Raw genomic sequence first — 19,313 nt, forward strand, 5'->3', positions numbered from 1 at the left:
GTGCTGATCATGGTTGCTTCACACGCTTGGACGGGTGGCGCCCAAAGCAACTGTCAAGACAACGCTGTGGAACTCACATACTCCTAGCTTCAAACACGAGCATTAAACAGCGTAGTAGCTCGAATGTGATGAACATGCATTGTCCGACGTTACAACTTCCACCAATCCGTCATACTCGACACGAACCTTATCGAACGTAAAGTCTCGGTATGCGCGCTTCGCGGAACCACTTGCTATACGGCGGATGAGGCGCGGGTCGCTGTTCGCCCCGGCGGACGTGGGCGGCGGCGGTGTCGGTGTCGGTGTCAGAGGATCAAAGTCGGGCTCCGTTTATCATTCTTCTGGACATCGTGTCAGTCGGCATCTTGAGCCCTCAGTTGCGATGTGGCACTCACCGGTTCCGGGCTGTCCATTCATCCCAAGCCTGAATCGGTGAAGTGGGAAGGGAAGGAATATATCTCATTCGTCGCGATGGTCGCATCCATGCACTCCAAGTCGCCCATCTGGAACTCGATACCCGTATTCAGCGTGTAATGCGTAGAGGAATCAAAGTCGCGGTCCGAAGGTTGCCCGGCGTCCTCCGCGGCCTCGTAGATGTCGAGCAAGAAGCGCGACACGAGCACGGACATCGCACTGCCGAAGCATCAGTGATGCACTTTGTCAATGCGCAGTACGGACGGATGACGTACGGGACCAGAAATACTGTTCCGATCGACAGTGCCTATGCGAACGGGACCGAGATGAGATACCGCCGGCGCAGGACTTGCGAGGGGGGGGATCATACCTCAATGTTATTTACGACTATCTGTGCGACCGTGATCAACAAGAGAACGCTGGCAGATTCGATCAGTATCAGCGGACACCGGTCCAGCCACTCTGGAACATACATGAAGTAGAAGGCGCCTACAGGAAGCGCACGACGAAGTACATAAGCCTCGCGTGTGGACCGTGTAGTCATGTTGACCACTCACCATCGCGCAAGAGCAGAACAACGAACGGCGTGTGCATCTTCGAGCCGAATGCACGTTTGAGGGTAGCAGCCGGCCGCGGGGCGTGGTACCACGTCGTCAATAACACAAGCACGTCCCCGGCGATCGCACATGTCCGGGACGCAATGAGGGCTGCAGGAGGGCACAGAGCCAGCAACACAGGTTCTCAGCAACTACCGAAGGTAGCAGGGAAAGTGCGGTACCTCTGCAATGGAGAGCGTGAGTGCATGTACAAGATATAATTGCCATAGTGTCAACTCACCGCTTATCGAATGCCATGGAGAAATGGGAGATTGGATCACAAAACGTCAAACCGGGGACCCCCGTAGATATGTATGTGACCATGACGGAGGAGTACTAATGCAAGATGTTAGTTAGCAACGGCAATACAAAACAGGGCAGTACCATGTTCGTGGCAAAGGGCACTATCGCCAAAGAAAATACAAGAACAGGCAGATACTGGTTTCCTTTGCTGACCACGTATATTCGGATGGAGGAGAGGACTAATCCCGGAGACACAGTGAACTTCATGATAGTGAGCTCAGGTGTTACGAAAACCGACCTGCCCATATCAAGTAAGTCAATAGCTGTAGTAGGTCGTATATCGCTGCTATGGCCTGGCAGCTAGAAGCGTGCGTATGTTCGACAGCGTGTTGACATCATCTGTAAACAATCCCTTACCTCTGATATATGACCGCCTCAGCAAATCGTATGTATAACCACAAGGGTAGGAATACGTACCGAACTCGATGTCCAAGGAACCATCTCCAGAACGTTGGTGACCACCAAGCCTACCATGACTAGTTGATTCAAAAGGAACAGCCAGAAGGTTGCGGTCTTCTTGCCGCGCAATATACGGATTCCTTGTTCCACAGTGAGTGCATACTCGAAGGCCAAGGCAGCTGTGCAATCCGGACAGATGAACAGTCGAGTCGCGAGGAGGATAACCACCGAGATCTGACCCACCCGCGACAGCGACCTGGGCGCAGTTGCTGACGAAGCTGCAAACAACATCATCAATGGAGTGGCCCACAGACAGCCGGCGCAAACTCACTTCTCCTGGTAGAGGGCAAGGAGTTCAGAGTAGTTTATGCCAGCAGCGGAGGACATGGCGGGTAGCAACCATGAAGGCTCCGAGTCGTCAGCACCGGGGCTCTCGGGATAAGTATCCCTTCCCCGTACTCTCAGGGCCTTCGACCGCATGGCGTGCACGTCTCTTCCTGGCGTTTATCAGAACCTTCCTACAACGGGGCCTTTGGTTACAGTTTGTGTCGAGCGCCTCCACGCCGCCATCTCGTATGTGGCCAGATGTGTTCGAGAGATCACTAGGCAGGACGGTTAAGAAGCATTGCACACCTGAGTCTTTGATACGTACGTCCCAGCATAGTCTGCCGATGCATATTACCGGCGTTATCGAGAGGATTGCAGCGAGCGCCTGCGATAGAGTTACGTCTTCGCTCGGGAAATGAATCCCACGTAAGTAACTGTAAACACAATTGCCATGTGAGTTGACGACGACGGAGCGGGACAAATCTATCAATTGCGCACGAACGGGCTCCTGTGGACTACCAAAAAAAGTGGTACTAGGACCAAGAAGCCGCAACTGAACGCCTGTTGCGACACCGTCGATGCTCTTAGTCTAAGAGCGGCGGTCACTGGCCAGTGGAACTCGAGGTTACTGATCCAGATTATGTCTGCGTGAGTCGCAGCCAAAGAACCAGCGAGAAATCTAGTCAAAGAGAATTATAATATGGTCGTTAGAGTCGTTTGCACACGCCGCCTCGAGTCTGTCTCGGTGGCGGCGGCGCCGTCGCGCGAAGGCTGTACTGTACCTCACGGTCACATGACCAAGATGACGCGGGTGGCGAGGAGGATCTGTGGCGTCGTCCTAGAACTGGCCTTCCGCTCGACTCTTGAGTGCTTTATCTAACGTCTGCTGCTGCTCACTGCAATGTCGAGCTACGAAGGTGTTCAAAACGACGCAACATGAGCGGTAGAGAGACTGCACCTCAGTGACGGACCGTCATGCCCGAGGGCAGTGAAGGCAACACGTGTAGGGTTTCTCTTGTAGAGACCGGGATCGCGAACCTCAGGCCTGCACTGACTCCTTGTGCGTACGTCTTCCATGCGCTTGTGCTTCTTGCACAGCATCTTGGCGTACGCACACTAACTGCACACGAGGATATCTGGGTCATAGCCGCGTCAGCAAGTGCTGCTGCCGGCACGAACCTCTGGCTGCACGATGGAGCAGCTTGTTCAGGACGGTGAGTCGCCGCTGTTCACAATGCGAATGCTTTATGCACCTGCTGGTCTATGATTGTTTGCCACAGACCCGCCGCCCTTCGGTATGGAAGGCTGGGGAAGATCGCTTGGCAGCAAGACAATGCAAGTAGTGCGTGAGTGGCGATGCCGATTCCTGCCGTCCCAGTGCGGTTCAGTGGCTTCTTTGTGAACAGACCGAGAAAGGCAGGCTAGGAACGATATAAAGCTGCGACGTCTCTCGCCATAGCGCTGCCCTTGTACAGTTGTACACCCCCACGCCTTCGCCCTCGGCACGCCACAGACCTCACCCTGTCATTGCAACACGCTTTGCTCTCAATTTAGCCTGCTACCGAGTTTCCTCAGCGTCACCCCGCCGTATTCAATCATAACTCACGACTCTACTCCTGTCCAACAACGTCTGGCCTATACTGATCGCAATGAAGCACTACCGTGAAAGGCTGGCATCCTCCGAGACATCTGAATACTCGATATTCCCCATTTCCGCGGTGCGAGATGAGCCTTTCATCCCTCCTACTCCCGGAGACACGCGCGCCACACCCACCTCCGCGTCTGTCGAGCAACCGCCCGTCCGCGTTCTCAGATGCCTTATAAGAGAGATCCCGGGATTTCCGGGAGTCCTCGAGGACGGGCGATGGACGGTACGGCACCCGCTCGTTCAAACCTATCTCAAGAACCTAGGTAACGTCTACGACGATGCGGCTGGATTCACCGGAGCGAGCACGTCTAGAGGCGAACCGGCCCGCGACGTACGTGGATGCATCGAAGTCGGACGCGTTGAAGACGTCGGACAAGTGGTCGGCCGCCACTTGAGCGACGTCATATCGGAGGCTGTCTTTATTCTAGCAGCTCTGGAGGTAGTAGACATCATCAGACATCCTGCGCACTTCGCCTTCTGGGGCGCAAATGTCCGCGAGCGAACATCTCTGATCATTCAACAGTCCCAAGGTGAGTCAATCGTGCGCCTCTTCTTATCTTGCTTGCTAAAGAGCGTTCAGTTAGCAGGTACATTGTGTCAGCAAAGTCCTGGGACCGATTCAGTCAAGAGGCGCAGCGAATACTTCAATTCGCGATCTACCCAGAAGTCAAGGCAAAGCCATCTCAGAAGAGGCTTACGCGAGCACAGAAAAAGAAAGCCCAGGCGAAGGTGGCACAAGCAGCTGTGAAAGTCACGCATCCCACAGAGCGCGCGCAACGTAAAGGCAAAGGAAAAGAGAAGGGACCGAACGGTGCGGGAACCACTCTTCGGCGATCTCTGAGGCGTGCTGCGCCAGTTGCGCAGTCGCAAGTGCGCGGAGATGGCTCGCCACAAGCGATTGCGAACACAGCTGCTACGGCGCTGGAGCAGGATGGTGACGAAGCAAACGAGCTGGCCAGACCCAGGATCGGCGAGCACGACACGGCTCAGTCTGCCATCACTATGCATGACCGGAAGCGATCGCAAACGGCACAGACAACTCGCGATCGGTCGTTCCGCCCGCTCGCCGACGACCCCCCTGCCGTAGACCTACCGTCCCCTGTGCTTGCGTTGCTTCAGCTCTCCGTTCCGAGACATGCTGCGGATGTCCGGACCATTCGCGGAGACTCCAACGTCACCGCTGCCGTTGATACGGGCGACACTGCCGCGCAAACGGGCCGGAAACGGAAAGCATCTGAAGCTATAGAGGATGCTATGGGAAAAGAAGAGCGGCCCGAGAACAAGAGGCCTCGTAGAAACCTGAGGACGGTGCGCGAGCCTACCGCCAAGGGCAAGGCTTTCGCTGCTGATCAAAAGGTTGCACGAGAGAAGGCCGAGGCAATCCAAGTCAAGCGGGCTAAACGTTCGTGAGTAATTGGCGACCCTTTCTTTTCGTTGATTTTGCTTGTGATACCCCATATACCCCTTGACGCTGCCTCGCGTACTGTAAAGTGTACTGGCAGTGAGTTCGTACAATCTCGTCACTATATACCCCACTAGTAGCCTGTTAGCAGCTCTGTAGCTTCTCTCAGCGATCTACATGAAATACCAATTGTGACGTGATGTTGTCTCATTTAGTGACACCATTGGCTTTATCTTCGCCCATCCTTGATGGTCCGACACGCTCAGCTCGGGAAACGGACGGCGGACGCGTCGTGCACTGGTTTCGTCGCGGTCGTGTCGCGATCACGTGACGACAACAGCCGCTTTTCGCGTGGCGCACAACGGTGGCAGCACCGTAACTGGGGCTGCCAGCGGCTTGCCTAAGCCTTCCTTCGTCCCGCACGCATGCACAGGTCTCAGTATGAATCGATGCTCTCGACGGAAACTTACATTACGGCAAGATGATGTGCCGCAGGAACACCGGTACCGTTCCAACTGTAGATATGCGGCCATTTCTCGGAAGACGCTGTCATCTTCGTTGTTCTGGCTGAAAGCACTGTGATACCGGTAGCATTCGCGGAGATGTTATGATTCTGGGCGCGACGAAGGCGCGGACATTAGGGTACCACCTTTTGGAGTCCATGTTAGAATGCGACGAAGTGCGTTCACGTTATGTTCTTACTTCGACCTCCTCTCACCCCCGGAGATCATAGTGACACACAGGCCATAGCATTGCATGAGTGAACCCCACCTCTCTGGCCGGGTGTTCTGCTTGGCAGAGCTCACACTACCCGCGGACTCGTGAAATTTCTCCACATCTTCTTTGGGGACGCCAATCGCAACTAATTTCGGCGGGGCGCAGGTATCCGCGACTTCCAGAGCAATCTCTGTTGACCATAAGCCTGCGATCGGAACGTCAATTCAATGAAACCCGGGAGCTTGCATGACGGTCCGGTAACAGCGGATTACCCGGACTGGCCACGTCGAATGCCATTGTATGCTGGTAACATAATTGACGACTGGATGTCTCGTCGGCTGACGGCGGGTTTGCATCCTAATAGCAACGTCGAACTTGGAGCCTTTCCCGACGAGACGTTGGCTCATATACGTGGCGCTCCCCTGTATCCGTAAATTCTGGACGCTGAAGTTGAGACAGACGAGGTACGATCAACCACGCTCAGTAATCCACTTCAGCTGTAGTCTCACGTATTCCATTCAATCATCAGGCGAGAACATTTACGGCTACGGGACCGCCGTGTCTGTATTGCTGCCATAATCAATCTACACGCCGTATGCTGGCGGAAACTGCACAAATATAATGCGTCGACGCGTATGGAAGTCGTCTCACTGCAATGAGAGCCTTCAGCATTCAGTATGTTCCGCCAGATTCTGCTCACATGAACAGCCGCCCCTTTGGCGGCATTGAATATGACGAATTCGCTTACCACGTCTCTTTCATGCACCCGTTTGGAACTGCGTCAGAAGCACGGCGTCAGTCTTATGTGGCGACGTGTATGGTCGTATTGCTACGAAGTCCATGCGAACCCCCCCGGTCGCATACAAGGGCACCAAGGCGAGCATCCGACCATTCATCGGCGCCAGGGCATCCGGCGGCCGCCCATATCGGCTACCCTTTCTCCACTCACACCGAGAGAGCGTCAAGCAGTTGTAACCCGGCGGTGCCGACAAGTACCAGGTCAGCTGTCGACTTCCATCTGCCCGAGTCCGATATACAGCGGCCCGTCTGCGGCGATGAGCGAATACAGAGCATGCTTCTGTGAGTGGTTCTCTACAATCCTTAAGCGACTGAAGAACACATGCAGCGGCACGATGCTCATTGCCCCCCGCTCCATGGCCTGTACTGCCAGACGCATCTCGGATCTGTGGTGGACAGCAAGGCCGAGGGCGCTTGCAGCGTCTAGCGCCCGGCGCATGCTCGGACCGGCACCGGGGACTGCCGCACTTCGCCGTGGGAGGCGGCCCGCCGGACCGTTAGTCCCTCCCGCCGCTTCCGGGACCATAAGTACCTGCTGCCCGTGCACGACTACCGGCCATATACCTCCCTTCCTGCTCTCCCGCCGTCCTTTCTCAGTCATGCAGAACGGCACCGCAAACGGCCACCACGTCGCCCGGCCTCTTGTGCCCGGCATCTTCGCGCCAATCCCGACGTTCTACCAGCCGGAGACGGAGGATCTTGGTGCGTTCTCTTCCTCGCCTTCCCTTCGCGTGCATTTCGTAATGTGAACGACGGCTGATATCGTTCTGTCCCCGTGCTATACCCGCATTCATCCAGACCTCGAGACGCTCGCGAAACATGTTGTGCGTGCGGCCAAGGCGGGTGTGCGCCCCCTGCTTGCGGGGTCGATGGGCGAGGGAGTGCACCTGACGCATAGCGAACGCGTCGCATTGATCAAGGCGGCCAGGGTAGCGTTGGACGAAGCAGGGTTCGAGACGATGCCAATCATTGCTGGTACAGGGACTGGGAGCACGCGCGAGACTGTCGAACTCTGCAAGGAGGCTGCAGCGGCAGGTGCAGACTACACAATTGTCATCACGAGCGGGTACTTCGCCGGCGTACTTGGAAGCCACAAGAAGGCGCAGAAGGCATTCTTCAAGGAGGTCTCGGAGAAGAGCCCCATACCTGTGATCATCTACAATTGTGAGCGACCAGGCTGCTCTATGTTCTGGCGGCAGTCCTCATCACGCGCTCTTGTCAGACCCTGGTGCGAGCGGAGGCATTGACCTCGACTCGGATACTATCACCGAGCTGGCGTCGGAGTGCCCCAATCTCTGCGGTGTGAAGCTCACGTCAGTGCAGTGTGCCCTATCGCTTCGAAGAAGGCTACTGACATGGTTTAAACAGCTGCGGCAACGTAGGCAAGCTCACGCGTATCTGCGCAACAGTCTCCGAGGAGTCGTTCTCCTCATCGTATCCCCGGAGTAACCCCGATGCACCGTTCCTCGTTCTCGGCGGATTTGTCGACTTTCTCCTTCCCTCATCGTACGCCAATGCACATGGCGCCATCACTGGTCTCGGCAACTTTGCTCCCGTGAGTAATCACCTGCGGTTGCGAGAACTATGATCCCTCATGCACGCCCCACAGTACACGCTCGTCAAACTCTACGAGCTGTCCGTTGCCGTGCACAAGGACTCTTCACTCCTCCCAGAGGCTCAACGCCTTCAGGGCATTGTTGCCCGTGCGGACTTCACCATCGCCAAGGCAGGCATCTCCGGAACGAAGGCGCTCATGGAGAAGCTATATGGGTATGGTGGCCTTCCGCGTAAGCCCCTCCCGCCCATCGAGCCTGAGGCCTTTGAGGCGCTCTGGGCGCATCCCCACGTTCAGGACATCGTGAAGACTGAGCGGGAACTCAGCGGCAAGACTGCTTCATAGACGTCTGCGAGATTATGTGCCGCGGAGAGTCCGTGCGCTGGATCGAGGTCGCTATACGAGAGATACAAAGCGTGTTATACACACTGTATTCTGTACAATGTATTCTTTGACATATCCCCCATCATGATGATTAATGACCTTCACGAGTGTCGACTACACGAGCGTCCTGTCAACGGTGTCGCTCATTCAGAGCTCCTGGTTGGCTGTTCGTGATCACTGGGGCCTTGCGGATCTTGCATCGGCTCAGTCGCGGAGTTACCGCTGAATGTCCGTCAGCGTCAGAAGCGCATCCGGAGTCTGCAATCTGCTACAGAAGAATTCACTACAACTTACAAGTTCCCTGCCATGCTCCGCTTGCCATTCACACCAGGGACGACTGAGAGCCAGCCTCCACAAGTGTAGCTTCGCGGGGTAGTGGGCGAGTGTGGGGTAGAAGGATCGATCATAATCCCGTGCTCCGCGAGAACGCTCAACAAGGCAGACTTTCGGGCCGCGCACGCCATCGAATGCCCGTCCCTGGCCCGTCCCACAAATTGACCGGTGTGGTAAGGGCCGCTGCATTGCCCATGTTGAGAGCGGAATATGATCGCTGATCAGGTGGCGGACGTCCTGCGATTCTGAAGATACGCAGCTGTTAGGCTTATTACAAAACACGTACGTCAGGGAATAATTCACCTTAAGGTCCGTCCGCGCGCCATGGGAGTTTGAAGAAGAGAAACTGCATCATAGGTCTAGGAGCCAGAATTCGAGTCTCGAGATGACGTACGAGAATATGAACACGAGCTCATTGACGAGCCACAGCCTGGTTTGAAGAGAGCCACTTCAAGTACGATGAGCCGCACGCGCTGCTACGTGGTGCGTTCTGCCAGTGCCGAAGCCAGTGTGGTGTCGATGTGGTGGAACAGATGTGTGCATGACTCGGATATGCGAGTGGCTGGAATGAGATATGTAACATCAAGACTTGTCTATCCCGTACTTACCTCTGTGCAGTACAGCGTTACAGCACCCCCACCAACTCCGTCGAACGGACTAATCGGCCTCCGTGTAATCATATCGATGGGGAGAGCGTGTCGAAACCGAAAGGACCAGCTCACAATCCAGTGACAGCAGTACGAGGGATGGCGAGGGAGTGGACCTCCTGAAGTCAAGCAGGATAGGACTGCGTTTACGTAGAACAAGGTCGTGATCAGACCGACAAGCGGCTGTGGCTGGCGACTTGACGATTACCGACCCTGGGCTTGGGATCATCCCTGCTGCGAGTTTACGTACGAGCTCCTGCCGTCCTGTCGGTTACCCTTGTTGCTGCCACTTCATACTTAGCAGACGACACCTCTGAAGGTTCCTGACGCTCCTCGACTCGCTGGTGCAGTGGCCTGGGGAAGTTCGAGGGCAATCGTGATGGTCGGTCGGACAAAGTTGCGACGGCGAGTTCATGTTTGCGGATTGTAAGGCGCCGACAACTTTATTCGACACAGTACAGGCGCTGGTGAACGCGGCGAACAAACCTTATGAAGCACGTCTCCTGCCATGCGCCTCGCAGTCTGGGCAATGCCTCCCACTCATCAGCAAGCAGCCACGATACGGTTTGCGGCATAGCGGCACTTCTCCGCGGCATGGGTGGGTCCAATCCAGGTCGGATAGAGTCCGAGACGACGTGATGTGTGTCCTTGCAGATCCTAGATGTCCACGTGTGAGCCAGCACTGGCGAACGCATAGACTAAGAATGTGGACGCACGGTCGGTGGAGGGCTATGGACAGATAGATTATCTGGCCTGCTGCTGAGACCCGCGGACAACACGTAGGCAATGGAAAAGCTGGTGAGTCCAATCTGTGATGCATTGAACGATAGTCAGCCCGTGCGTGTATGACTCGAGTTATGAACCGTTCGGGCCCTGCGAGGGTCTGCACGTCCAGCCCAGCTGGTAACTAGAATGTGTGAGCGGATGAGTCGGGATCATGGAACACTACCTTGCGACTAGCTGTAAGCTGGAGTGTTGCACCATGATCCCGAATCTTCCATTCTCATGGTATGTATCGTGACGAATGCCCATGTCTAGGTTCTCGTCACAGTACATATGAGAAGGAAGATTGAGACCAGTGTGTGATGGTCAAGTCTTCTGCGCGGGCATGAAATGTGCAGGTTGTCTTATATTGGCAGAGCCACATCGTTCGCGAGGCACCACGACCGTCGAGGTGGGGTGTACGCCGAGCCAAGCTAGAGTGCGGGCTAACGGACAACCTGCGTCAGAACGAGCGGGGGCGTACACGCGTTGCATGGACTCACACTGAACTGCCTGGACAAAGGTGATTCGTCCGATGAAGCGTGCGCGTCCGGGTCGATTGTTGGCAGTAGTCTGCGAGGCCTATTACTGGGGGGAAGGTGCTGGGACTGTTCGACGGGGGTGTGCTTTATAACCGGCCGTGGGCATGCCCCTAAAGCCATCGTAGAGGTTCAAACACCGCCGTTTAGACATCGATATCGATTTGTCTCGCGCGGTCCCCCCTCTCTTATTGAGGCTGCGGGTGCGCCATCGGGCCGGCATGAAACATGCATGCAGGGGTGGCGAGGGCGTTCATGTGCCAGTCGTTCGCCGGCCGCGCGACAGCTTCGAAATGAACAGAGGTTGTCCCCTCGCCATAGTCGCAGGCACTGCTGCCGAGGGTGACCCTTGATCCCATGGCCGTTCGAGGGTCTGCTGGTGCGAGGCGTGCTTGACCAGACTAGGCATTGAGGGGATCCTCCAAGTCGTCTCTAGCCCTCTTCGTCGTCCCTCCCACTCTTCTCATCCTTCCCACTTCCCAATTTCCGCAACGCCAAGCTTACAGCTCACCTTTTTTCATAGCACTAGCCAATACCCGTGCGCGGCCTCGAGGGGCGGACTGATCAACGATAAGTGGCGAGGCGATTGAATGGATTCGATAGCGTTTCCGCGGATCGGTCGTCGGCTTTGGCACTCCAGCGGCGACAAACGGGAGGTCGGATAACAGGACACGGTTAAGAGAAGGGGGGAGCAGTCGGCTTGAGGTGGCTGGTCCAGTTCGAAATGTCGAGCGGGGTCGCCGTACCGTGTGGCTCGGAAACATGTGACTCCGCGCGGAATGAGGGACGAGGAGCCCCTTTACGAGCACGCTTTCCTCCTCCGCCACAGGGTCTAGGTCTTGGATGTGCGCGACTTCCGTGCTCCCTTCCCCGCCGGCCTCCCCGCCTCAACATCCGTTCAGCCACGCCGGCCATCGAACTGCTTCCGGCACCACACTTCGGGAGCTCTAGAGTCGCATCGCCAGGCGACACGGAAGTTCATTATTCGATTTCGGACCACCAGCAATTCAGTCGTAACGTGCGCGGACAGCGCGTTTTGCGCTCTGTTTCGATATGTACAGGCGCCACATTCTGGCTGCGGTGTAGGAGGGCGATCGAACGGCCAATGTTGGCCACCAACACGAGGGAGACGCCAGCAAAGCGGAGTGCGCCTTATGACATTCATACGTACGTGGTGTGTTGGACGCTCAAGCGCTCATGCCTCACGGCTCGGGATCTCGACCTCGGATTAGTGTTTTAAGTGTGACTGCCTCGGCGCGGTCCGAGCAGTGAGGTAAGGCTAACAAGCCCGGATGGTAAGTCGTTTCCGAAACAAGCTACCGACGTATGCCAGTGATATCCGCCCGATTTGGACTACCCGCTCATCCGCACGACATGTCCGCCTATCCGTGCCGCCTCGACATTGGCTATATAATCAGCACGATGCAGCTACATTCCGCAGACATTTTCAGACAACACCATGGCCTTCGCGATGACAGAGTCCATGCTCCCGCCTCTGCTTGACGACATAGACGAGCCCCCGCCTTTGGAAGACGCTACAGACGCGCCGGCCGCGTCGGTACCAGATGTGAGTCGGAGTGTTGACCGGGGTTGCTGTGGCTGACTTCTCATTTCTAGAACATGGCCATGCGCACGCCGTCCCCTCCCCGCGCCGATGCCCTCCTATCGATGATCCGCTCCTTCACGGTCGACGATGACTACTTCGAGCGACGAGCTTTGCGCCGCACTTGCATCCAGAATCATCCGGTGGACGACTTCCACCCGCAGTACAGCGAGATAATCCCGGGCCTTTTCGTCGCCGACATGTACACGGCAACCTCATCTGCCGTCATTCGCAGCCTGGGTATCACCCACGTTGTCTCCGTGCTCAAGAACGACTGCCCCCAATACCCGAACGATCTGCAGCACATCTGCGTCCCCATCGAGGACAGGCGGTCCGCTGGGTTATTGAACCACTTCGACTTCGTCACGGATTGGATCCAACAAGCGCTGCAGCAAGGCGGCCAGGTCATGGTGCACTGCGTTTGGGGCATGAGCAGGAGTGCGAGCGTCGTCATAGCCGTCCTCATGTCGCTCAGGAGGATGTCGCTGGACGAAGCCTACAGACACATCGTATCTCGGCGGAAGATTGTGCGGCCGAACAGCGGGTTCATGTGCCAGCTGAAGGTCTACGAGCAACTCTTGAGGGCACGGGAGGCGAGGCTCAAGCGGCCGCGGATGCAGAGGGCCTCCGCACCGATGAAGGTGGAGGGGTTACAGTGGCGGTGAAGAAAGGGTCACAGGGGGTCACAAATTGCGAGGTGTACAATAGCACAATAGCCATTATATCAATCGCATATCACAATCCAACATAATGTCACGCGTTCATGACCCAGCTTTGCCGCACAGATCCAGGGGTTGGCGGGGCAGTGGTTATACTGTACATACCGCCATGCGCCAAGCGGCGTGCCATCGTCGAGTGGTAGAGCACTCGTTTCATGTCCTGGTTCAGATTGTCGTAGTGAGAACCGGCTCCCAGTCCAAGAAACGCGACCTTATGCATACCACACTGGATCATCAATTCCTGGGTAAACTGAGCCACTAGAGTTGCCCGCTGGATTACGACTTCGATGGCCCGTGCCACTCAGCCCTGGAATCATTGAAGGTAAGTATGAGTCGAAAGTATTGCCTACTGAGCCCAGATAAATTCGAGGCTGAGGTCCAACTGAGGTCAGGGTACTTATGTTTCATGTTGCTCCATGGCGACATTAATATGAATTCCAGCAACAGAAACACGTCATAGCGGGCGCCGGCTGGGTTGACCCCGCTTAGTACGCTAGTACACACATGTACTTAGTAGGTCCGAGTGCGCCGGCTGCGCAAGTACTACGTACGGAATTGGTACGGAACGTTGAACTTTGTATGTACTGAACACCGGGCCGCTGGTCCGGCGCAGTGGCACCGGGAGCGCCCGCGCATACCACCGTGACATCCGGCCGTAGGCCTTGGCAGCTGCCACTGTATCACGCCAGGATAAAATCTCACACAACACTGCCCACATAACCCGAGTACAGAGATGACCGGGCATATCGCCTCGTATCGAGCGCCCGCGCGGTCCCGCGCTGAGGAAACTAATCTGCAGCGGGGTTGATAGGCCGACGGCTGACGGTTTCCGACCTCGTGCGATAGTCAGAACCGCAACGCAGCTGTGTCGTTCATAGATCGTCTTCCCTGAACGACGGGTGCGTATTTTGTTCTCTTGCTTCAGTCCCACTCCCAGTACTGATCAAAAACTATGTACATAGCATTCGTGGAACTCACATGACGGAGGAAGCTTACACGGTGTCCGGCAACTTGACGCCAACCCAGATTGCTGCAATCAAGCAGGCAACCTGGGACTTGTTGTCCAAGTGCCGGGAGTTTCTCGCGTCGTTGATTCAGATTGACACGACGAATCCGCCAGGAAGGAATTATCCAGAATGTGCACAGCTCATTGGCAACACTCTCCATGAACTCGGATACGCCGTGGAGTATGTAGAGGTGCCGCCAGACCAACTACCGGCCCTTGCGCCTGTGGGTCAGGGCCTTCAGCGTGTGAACGTGATAGGCAGACTTTCCGGTACTCAAGGTAGATCTGGGAAGACGCTGCACGCCAATGGTCACTTCGACGTGGTACCGATAGGAATGCCCGAGAACTGGAAGTACCCGCCATTCGGAGGCGAAGTGCATAATGGCCGAATGTACGGACGCGGCACTGCGGACATGAAGGGCGGTATTGCTGCTCAGGTCCTGATAATTAGCCGTCCGACGTCTAGAGTGATACTAACCTATGCCGCTTAGGTCTTCGCTGTAGAGGCTATCCGCAAAGCGGGGCTGAAGCTGAAAGGGAACATCGAACAATCAGGGGTCGTCGACGAGGAGACGACAGGCGTCCACAACGCTGGAATGGGCTATCTCGTCGATAACGGTTATATCCGAGCCGACAAGATTGACGCCATCGTCATAACGGAACCTCTGAACACGACCAATGTGTGCTGCGGACGTGCGTTAGACTTAAGTTGATTCTGGTCTGTCAGGCTCACATTCACGTTCTGAAATGGCAGACCGCGGTACAATATGGGGCACAATCACGTTCCGGGGCCGACTGTCTCATGGCTCCATGCCTGGGCTTGGTGTCAATGCGCTGCATCACGCATGCTCGTTCGTGCATCTCGCAACCACTACGATCTCGCCTCAGCTAGCACCGCTCAGCGATCCAAATGTCATCCCGCCGGCCGCGCGCGTCCCTTCTCTAGCGTTCACGATACTGCAAGCCGGAGAGAACATCAACTCCGTGCCCGACGTCGCCGCTGTGTCGTTTGACCGCCGTCTCGTCCCGGGGGAGACACTTGCGGGTGCGCGGCAGCAAATATTTGACGTGTTACAGTCTATGAAGAAGACGCCGGGCTTCGAAGAGCTCGAGTACGAGTACAAGGAGGACTACCGCACCGAGGCTACCTGGATCGACCCGAACCTCCCCATCTCGCTCGTCTTCCGAGATGCCATCAAGGTAGTCACCGGTCAAGAAGCTGGGATCGTCGTCTCGCCCGGCAGCGACGATCAGGTGAGTGGTTGCGAGTCGCAGACGCTCGAGAGGCCGTGGTTCTCATGACGAAATGGGTTCACAGCGATTCCCCGTGCATAGCCTCACGCCACCGATAGAGTCCACCATTGTGTATGGTCCGGGATACATATCCGAAGCCCATATCGCCGACGAAAGCATAGACATAGAGAACGAGCTCCGCGTTGGAATGGAGGTCATGGCTCTTGCCTTCGCGAGCTTCCTGGGGGCGGAGTAGATAAAGAATGTGTCAGACAGGCAGACCTCAGGCTACAACAGACGTTTGTAATCTTAATCAGCTCGCATGTTTCGGCCTTGACCTCGTGCCGCCTTGAGTCCCTTTGGATGGCCAGCGGACCGGACCCTGCCAACGTTGAGCAGCCCTTGCTTTCACGCTGCTCTCAAGCCAAAGATTCACACATATTTGACCCAAGCGGGTCTGGAACGTCAGGGTCATTCCACGGACCCGAGAACTGACATAAACTGTCCTCTAGACGTCGATACGACGTAAGCTGTCAGGTGCGGTAGAAACAGATTAACCTATGGGCTGCGTCAGCTCATTCTCAGCTTCGTCATGAAATTCACACAGAATCAGCAACTACAACTCTATTAACAGGCACTCCACGGAAGAGAAGCGGTGATGGACACCGCCGAATCACCAACGCCTCACTGCCTCCGTCCTTCGTAAGCCGAGTTGCGGTCCGAACAGCGTGCATAGGTGCATGGAACGAACATTGCGCCACGCCCTCAAGCGCGTCTCGCTAGCAGAACATCTGCAAAGTACTGACGAAACTGAATTATGAGGGTCGCAATAAACATACAAAAAGCATCTACACACGATGCCAGACGTTGAAGTCAAGTCAACACCGCCAGCCTATTTTTCGCGCGACACTTCGAAGGCCTCCTCGTTCGCCTTGCCGTTGCTGCCCTTGGTACTATCTTCATCGTTGACGACTTCTTTGGCGGTGTTGAACACCTCGCCCTCCTCGGCTCCACGCAGACCGCTAGCGCGGTAGTCGCCGAGGTAGAAGTATGTTGCCGGCAGAGCGACGATCAGGGCACCTACAATGTTACCGAGGTAGGAAGCGATAAGTGACCTGGTCAGACGGTCAGTACACAAGTTAGGAAAGTGATAATGAACGGGGAACGGACTTCCTGATGTATTCAGCGACCGTCATCTGGTGAGGAATTAGTGTGCGTCGATAAGTATGTGTACTAGGACGGAGGAGCTTACGTCTGCCCCCAAGAGTATGCCAAGTGGAATCGAATACATGTTTGCGATGACTGCATGTACGTCAGTATTGCACTAGAGTGTTATTGGCAACCGAACACACCGTGATCGAAGGCAGCCGTCACGAAAATCTGATGCACGCAGGACGATGAGACGTCGACCTAGGGACCGATTGTGTAGACCGCTCACCGTGATAGGAATCCAGATGGCGACGACCTAAACAGTTCGTCAGTCCATCATCATTCATATGCCCAACGTGTATCACACCTTGGAGAGCGTATCTTTGGCACCAGAGGCTTGCTATGAGAAGTTCTGTTCAGCGGACGTACCCCATGTGATTCAATATTAAGGACAACGCACCCAAACAGCGACACAGACCATCCAGTTGCACCCGATACCGCGAAGGAAGATCTGGTACCACGCAGGCTCCTGTGCCTTGTGTCTGTCAGAGAGAATACGTAAATAAGTGATCCCGCTGTCACTCCTCTGCAACTCACATGGCGAAGGTTTGCGCATAGCTGATGTAAGGCTCAGTCGAGATGATGCCACTGTCTATAAAGGGGGGCAGTAAATCAGTTAGACAGACAGAATGTCACGCTCTGTGGCTTACATTTCGTCAACACGGCAGCGAAGAACAGACTCCCACACAAGTTCCCGAAAGTCACTGTCGATGCTCCATCGGATCTGTATCTCCGGACTCTGTTCAGAAAACGCTTACCGATTACCCAGTTCCATGGGAGCCCCCACCACGGGACCGCACCCTTCAGACAGGCCATGGTGAAGATCTATGCCGTGCCTTCCGTCAGCCTTTGACGACCACCCGTTCAACACAAACTGACCATCATGTTGCTAGTGAGCAGCTCGTGCCCTTGTAGCACGATCCTAGCATCCAGGAAGCGCGCATCAGTTATCGCGCCAATCATCCCATTCAGTAATTGCCGCTCGCCCCGTGGGGGGCGGACGACGGGCAAGATAGGCAGAAGTCGCGCACATTACGAGGCCCACTGGGAAGACGGCCGCTGCGAGCAACTTAACGAGACCCGGGTTGTTCACACCGAGGCCCGCTGAGCCACCGCCGACAATCTCGCTCATAAGACCTCCGTACGACAGCATGACACCGGCGAGAACCTGGGTAACAGGAGCGTAGGTCACATCGTAGGCTCATAGTCATAGAACGGAGACACTCACGGCTTTGAAGAACAGCTTGTCTCCCCGCGTGTTGTGCTTCGCAATGCCGTGCTGGACCATTGCTACCGCGACCTGGGTAGGATTGAGAGTGCTTGGGGGATCAATGGAGGACATGGTTGAATCCTTCAAGAACACTGCTGCAAACTAGCTAGGGCGGGGGGGACGTGACCGTGGAACAGCTAAGGGGGAGGAGGTGCCTCGACTTTGCGCCACGGTCAGAGCCCGTATAAGTACGGGGATCGGAGAGCGCCCATTGTCCGAGATTCATCAGCGCATGCCGTAACGGACAATTCCACGGACGGGCGGGACTTACGTGGAGACCGATCAGTTGCGACAATTTTGGACAAGTGCAGACACCAGGCTGCACGAACAGATGGGAATGTCCCCTGCAGACGCGGGAAGAAGGTGAATTACATATCCCTTCCGCATACGGCAGCTGTAGTGCCGCTTGCCTCGCGTCCGCATCTAGGTCCGCTTGCAGAAAGCAAGCCCGCATATTGCCCGCCAATGGCGAGTATAGGGCTGCATGCAAGTCGTTCGAGCCGGTTCGTAGGTGGACGCCATGATGCAGCGTATTTCAACGTCATCGCACGACGACAGATCGGCGGGGAGTTTGTGGGGAAACCGGAGGATCTTGATCTAAGATTTCGATTGTTTATTAGTCCTGGTGGGAAAGACTTCCTCTTACTACGCCCGCCTTGGCCCACGGCATTCAGATGCCTTCCTTCGTACCTACCCAAGATAAGCTGCCCTTCGCGGCAGAGTTGGAAGAAAACGCGTACCGTACCTACATGTCCGCTCAATGTCCGCGTTAGGGTTCTCGAACCGCGCGATGCTGCCCATCAGTGTGGCTTCAGCTCGTTAGCCCCATCTTGCATTGACGAAGACAATGTCTGACTCACCGTGTCACCGTTTATCACTCCCCGTCAGTCACAAGGCTTTCCTCAGACCCGCGTAGGCCGATGTCAGTGCGTACCCGACTTGGTAGTTCCGCGTAAGAATGGTGGAGCTTACAAATGATTGGTTGGTTAGTGCGAACGGTCAAAAATAGAACGGACATTGCGACTGTGATTGACTTCCGTCGCATGGAATGCAGCGACTCAGCAAGATCACGACCATGCAATGAACAACCGATCTGAGCATTGGTCTTCTCCGGTGGTTGTGCAATTGGATCTCCGAAGGCTGCAAGGCAGGTGAAACGCAGCAGGAATGCCCCCGCACTCGATTTGAAAGGATGAGGCGTCTAAGCCGATATGTATGTTTCTCTTCGTCTTGCGTAGCATGGAAGACGGTAGGAACGAAGTTTGGGCGCCGATGCAGGCTCCACATGAAACCGTCTTGCAAGGTTTCGTCGCTCATGGACATTGGTTCCGGCGGGAAGCCTGGTGATGGCGTCAGATACGACGTGCAGGGAGATAGAAGACTACGAGGCGACGTACGGCGCGCAGGCATGGAAGCTCACCGTTCGAGGAAGCGCATTGCGCGAGTGAG

The 19,313-nt window shown here is 55.7% G+C and overlaps 6 protein-coding genes across 6 annotated transcripts; 4 read left to right on the forward strand and 2 right to left on the reverse strand.

The window, feature by feature from the left end:
- Positions 1-413: 413 nt before the first annotated feature.
- Positions 414-2,099, reverse strand: C8Q71DRAFT_727264 (uncharacterized protein; the record flags this gene model as incomplete). The annotated part of the gene is made up of 9 exons (XM_047921840.1): positions 414-633; positions 690-721; positions 785-903; positions 972-1,121; positions 1,193-1,194; positions 1,252-1,346; positions 1,731-1,891; positions 1,956-1,990; positions 2,044-2,099. The coding sequence occupies 9 exons, from the start codon at positions 2,097-2,099 to the stop codon at positions 414-416; spliced, it is 870 nt and encodes a 289-aa protein (XP_047774054.1).
- A 1,483-nt stretch (positions 2,100-3,582) lies between these two features.
- C8Q71DRAFT_322537 (uncharacterized protein) lies at positions 3,583-4,562 on the forward strand. The gene is made up of 2 exons (XM_047917809.1): positions 3,583-4,217; positions 4,272-4,562. The coding sequence occupies exons 1-2, from the start codon at positions 3,689-3,691 to the stop codon at positions 4,433-4,435; spliced, it is 693 nt and encodes a 230-aa protein (XP_047774055.1). The 5' UTR covers positions 3,583-3,688; the 3' UTR covers positions 4,436-4,562.
- Positions 4,563-7,135: 2,573 nt separating this feature from the next.
- Positions 7,136-8,651, forward strand: C8Q71DRAFT_784626 (dihydrodipicolinate synthetase). The gene is made up of 5 exons (XM_047925035.1): positions 7,136-7,306; positions 7,403-7,768; positions 7,827-7,917; positions 7,973-8,159; positions 8,214-8,651. Exons 1-5 carry the CDS (start codon positions 7,204-7,206, stop codon positions 8,502-8,504), a joined length of 1,038 nt encoding a protein of 345 aa, XP_047774056.1. The 5' UTR covers positions 7,136-7,203; the 3' UTR covers positions 8,505-8,651.
- Positions 8,652-11,936: 3,285 nt separating this feature from the next.
- C8Q71DRAFT_322693 (phosphatases II) lies at positions 11,937-13,136 on the forward strand. The gene is made up of 2 exons (XM_047917810.1): positions 11,937-12,391; positions 12,442-13,136. The coding sequence occupies exons 1-2, from the start codon at positions 12,284-12,286 to the stop codon at positions 13,090-13,092; spliced, it is 759 nt and encodes a 252-aa protein (XP_047774057.1). The 5' UTR covers positions 11,937-12,283; the 3' UTR covers positions 13,093-13,136.
- A 577-nt stretch (positions 13,137-13,713) lies between these two features.
- On the forward strand, positions 13,714-15,721 carry C8Q71DRAFT_824661 (acetylornithine deacetylase). The gene is made up of 5 exons (XM_047926263.1): positions 13,714-14,045; positions 14,109-14,589; positions 14,644-14,845; positions 14,907-15,406; positions 15,471-15,721. The coding sequence occupies exons 2-5, from the start codon at positions 14,125-14,127 to the stop codon at positions 15,639-15,641; spliced, it is 1,338 nt and encodes a 445-aa protein (XP_047774058.1). The 5' UTR covers positions 13,714-14,045; positions 14,109-14,124; the 3' UTR covers positions 15,642-15,721.
- A 501-nt stretch (positions 15,722-16,222) lies between these two features.
- Positions 16,223-18,099, reverse strand: C8Q71DRAFT_322803 (Formate/nitrite transporter). The gene is made up of 13 exons (XM_047917811.1): positions 17,823-18,099; positions 17,626-17,762; positions 17,474-17,516; positions 17,353-17,419; positions 17,245-17,298; positions 17,132-17,186; positions 16,995-17,076; positions 16,902-16,934; positions 16,824-16,850; positions 16,738-16,765; positions 16,638-16,687; positions 16,556-16,581; positions 16,223-16,500 (listed from the first exon to the last, which is right to left on the reverse strand). Exons 1-13 carry the CDS (start codon positions 17,934-17,936, stop codon positions 16,278-16,280), a joined length of 939 nt encoding a protein of 312 aa, XP_047774059.1. The 5' UTR covers positions 17,937-18,099; the 3' UTR covers positions 16,223-16,277.
- Between the last annotated feature and the right edge of the window lie 1,214 nt (positions 18,100-19,313).

The sequence above is a fragment of the Rhodofomes roseus genome (genome assembly GCF_022264815.1).
Source record: "Rhodofomes roseus strain CIRM-BRFM 1785 chromosome Unknown C8Q71scaffold_29, whole genome shotgun sequence".
Classification (NCBI taxonomy): Eukaryota; Fungi; Basidiomycota; class Agaricomycetes; order Polyporales; family Fomitopsidaceae; genus Rhodofomes; species Rhodofomes roseus.

Coding starts and splice junctions, on each gene's coding strand:
- C8Q71DRAFT_322693 (XM_047917810.1), top strand. CDS start 12,284: ATGGCCTTCGCGATGACAGAGTCCATGCTCCCGCCTCTGCTTGACGAC. Junction 12,392..12,441: donor CGGCCGCGTCGGTACCAGAT/GTGAGTCGGAGT, acceptor TCTCATTTCTAG/AACATGGCCATGCGCACGCC.
- C8Q71DRAFT_784626 (XM_047925035.1), top strand. CDS start 7,204: ATGCAGAACGGCACCGCAAACGGCCACCACGTCGCCCGGCCTCTTGTG. Junction 7,307..7,402: donor GCCGGAGACGGAGGATCTTG/GTGCGTTCTCTT, acceptor GCATTCATCCAG/ACCTCGAGACGCTCGCGAAA. Junction 8,160..8,213: donor GTCTCGGCAACTTTGCTCCC/GTGAGTAATCAC, acceptor CACGCCCCACAG/TACACGCTCGTCAAACTCTA.
- C8Q71DRAFT_322803 (XM_047917811.1), bottom strand. CDS start 17,936: ATGTCCTCCATTGATCCCCCAAGCACTCTCAATCCTACCCAGGTCGCG. Junction 17,420..17,473: donor TGCTCACTAGCAACATGATG/GTCAGTTTGTGT, acceptor GGCACGGCATAG/ATCTTCACCATGGCCTGTCT. Junction 17,187..17,244: donor CGCTGCCGTGTTGACGAAAT/GTAAGCCACAGA, acceptor CCCCCTTTATAG/ACAGTGGCATCATCTCGACT.
- C8Q71DRAFT_824661 (XM_047926263.1), top strand. CDS start 14,125: ATGACGGAGGAAGCTTACACGGTGTCCGGCAACTTGACGCCAACCCAG. Junction 14,846..14,906: donor GACCAATGTGTGCTGCGGAC/GTGCGTTAGACT, acceptor CTGAAATGGCAG/ACCGCGGTACAATATGGGGC. Junction 15,407..15,470: donor CGCCCGGCAGCGACGATCAG/GTGAGTGGTTGC, acceptor ATGGGTTCACAG/CGATTCCCCGTGCATAGCCT.
- C8Q71DRAFT_322537 (XM_047917809.1), top strand. CDS start 3,689: ATGAAGCACTACCGTGAAAGGCTGGCATCCTCCGAGACATCTGAATAC. Junction 4,218..4,271: donor GATCATTCAACAGTCCCAAG/GTGAGTCAATCG, acceptor GCGTTCAGTTAG/CAGGTACATTGTGTCAGCAA.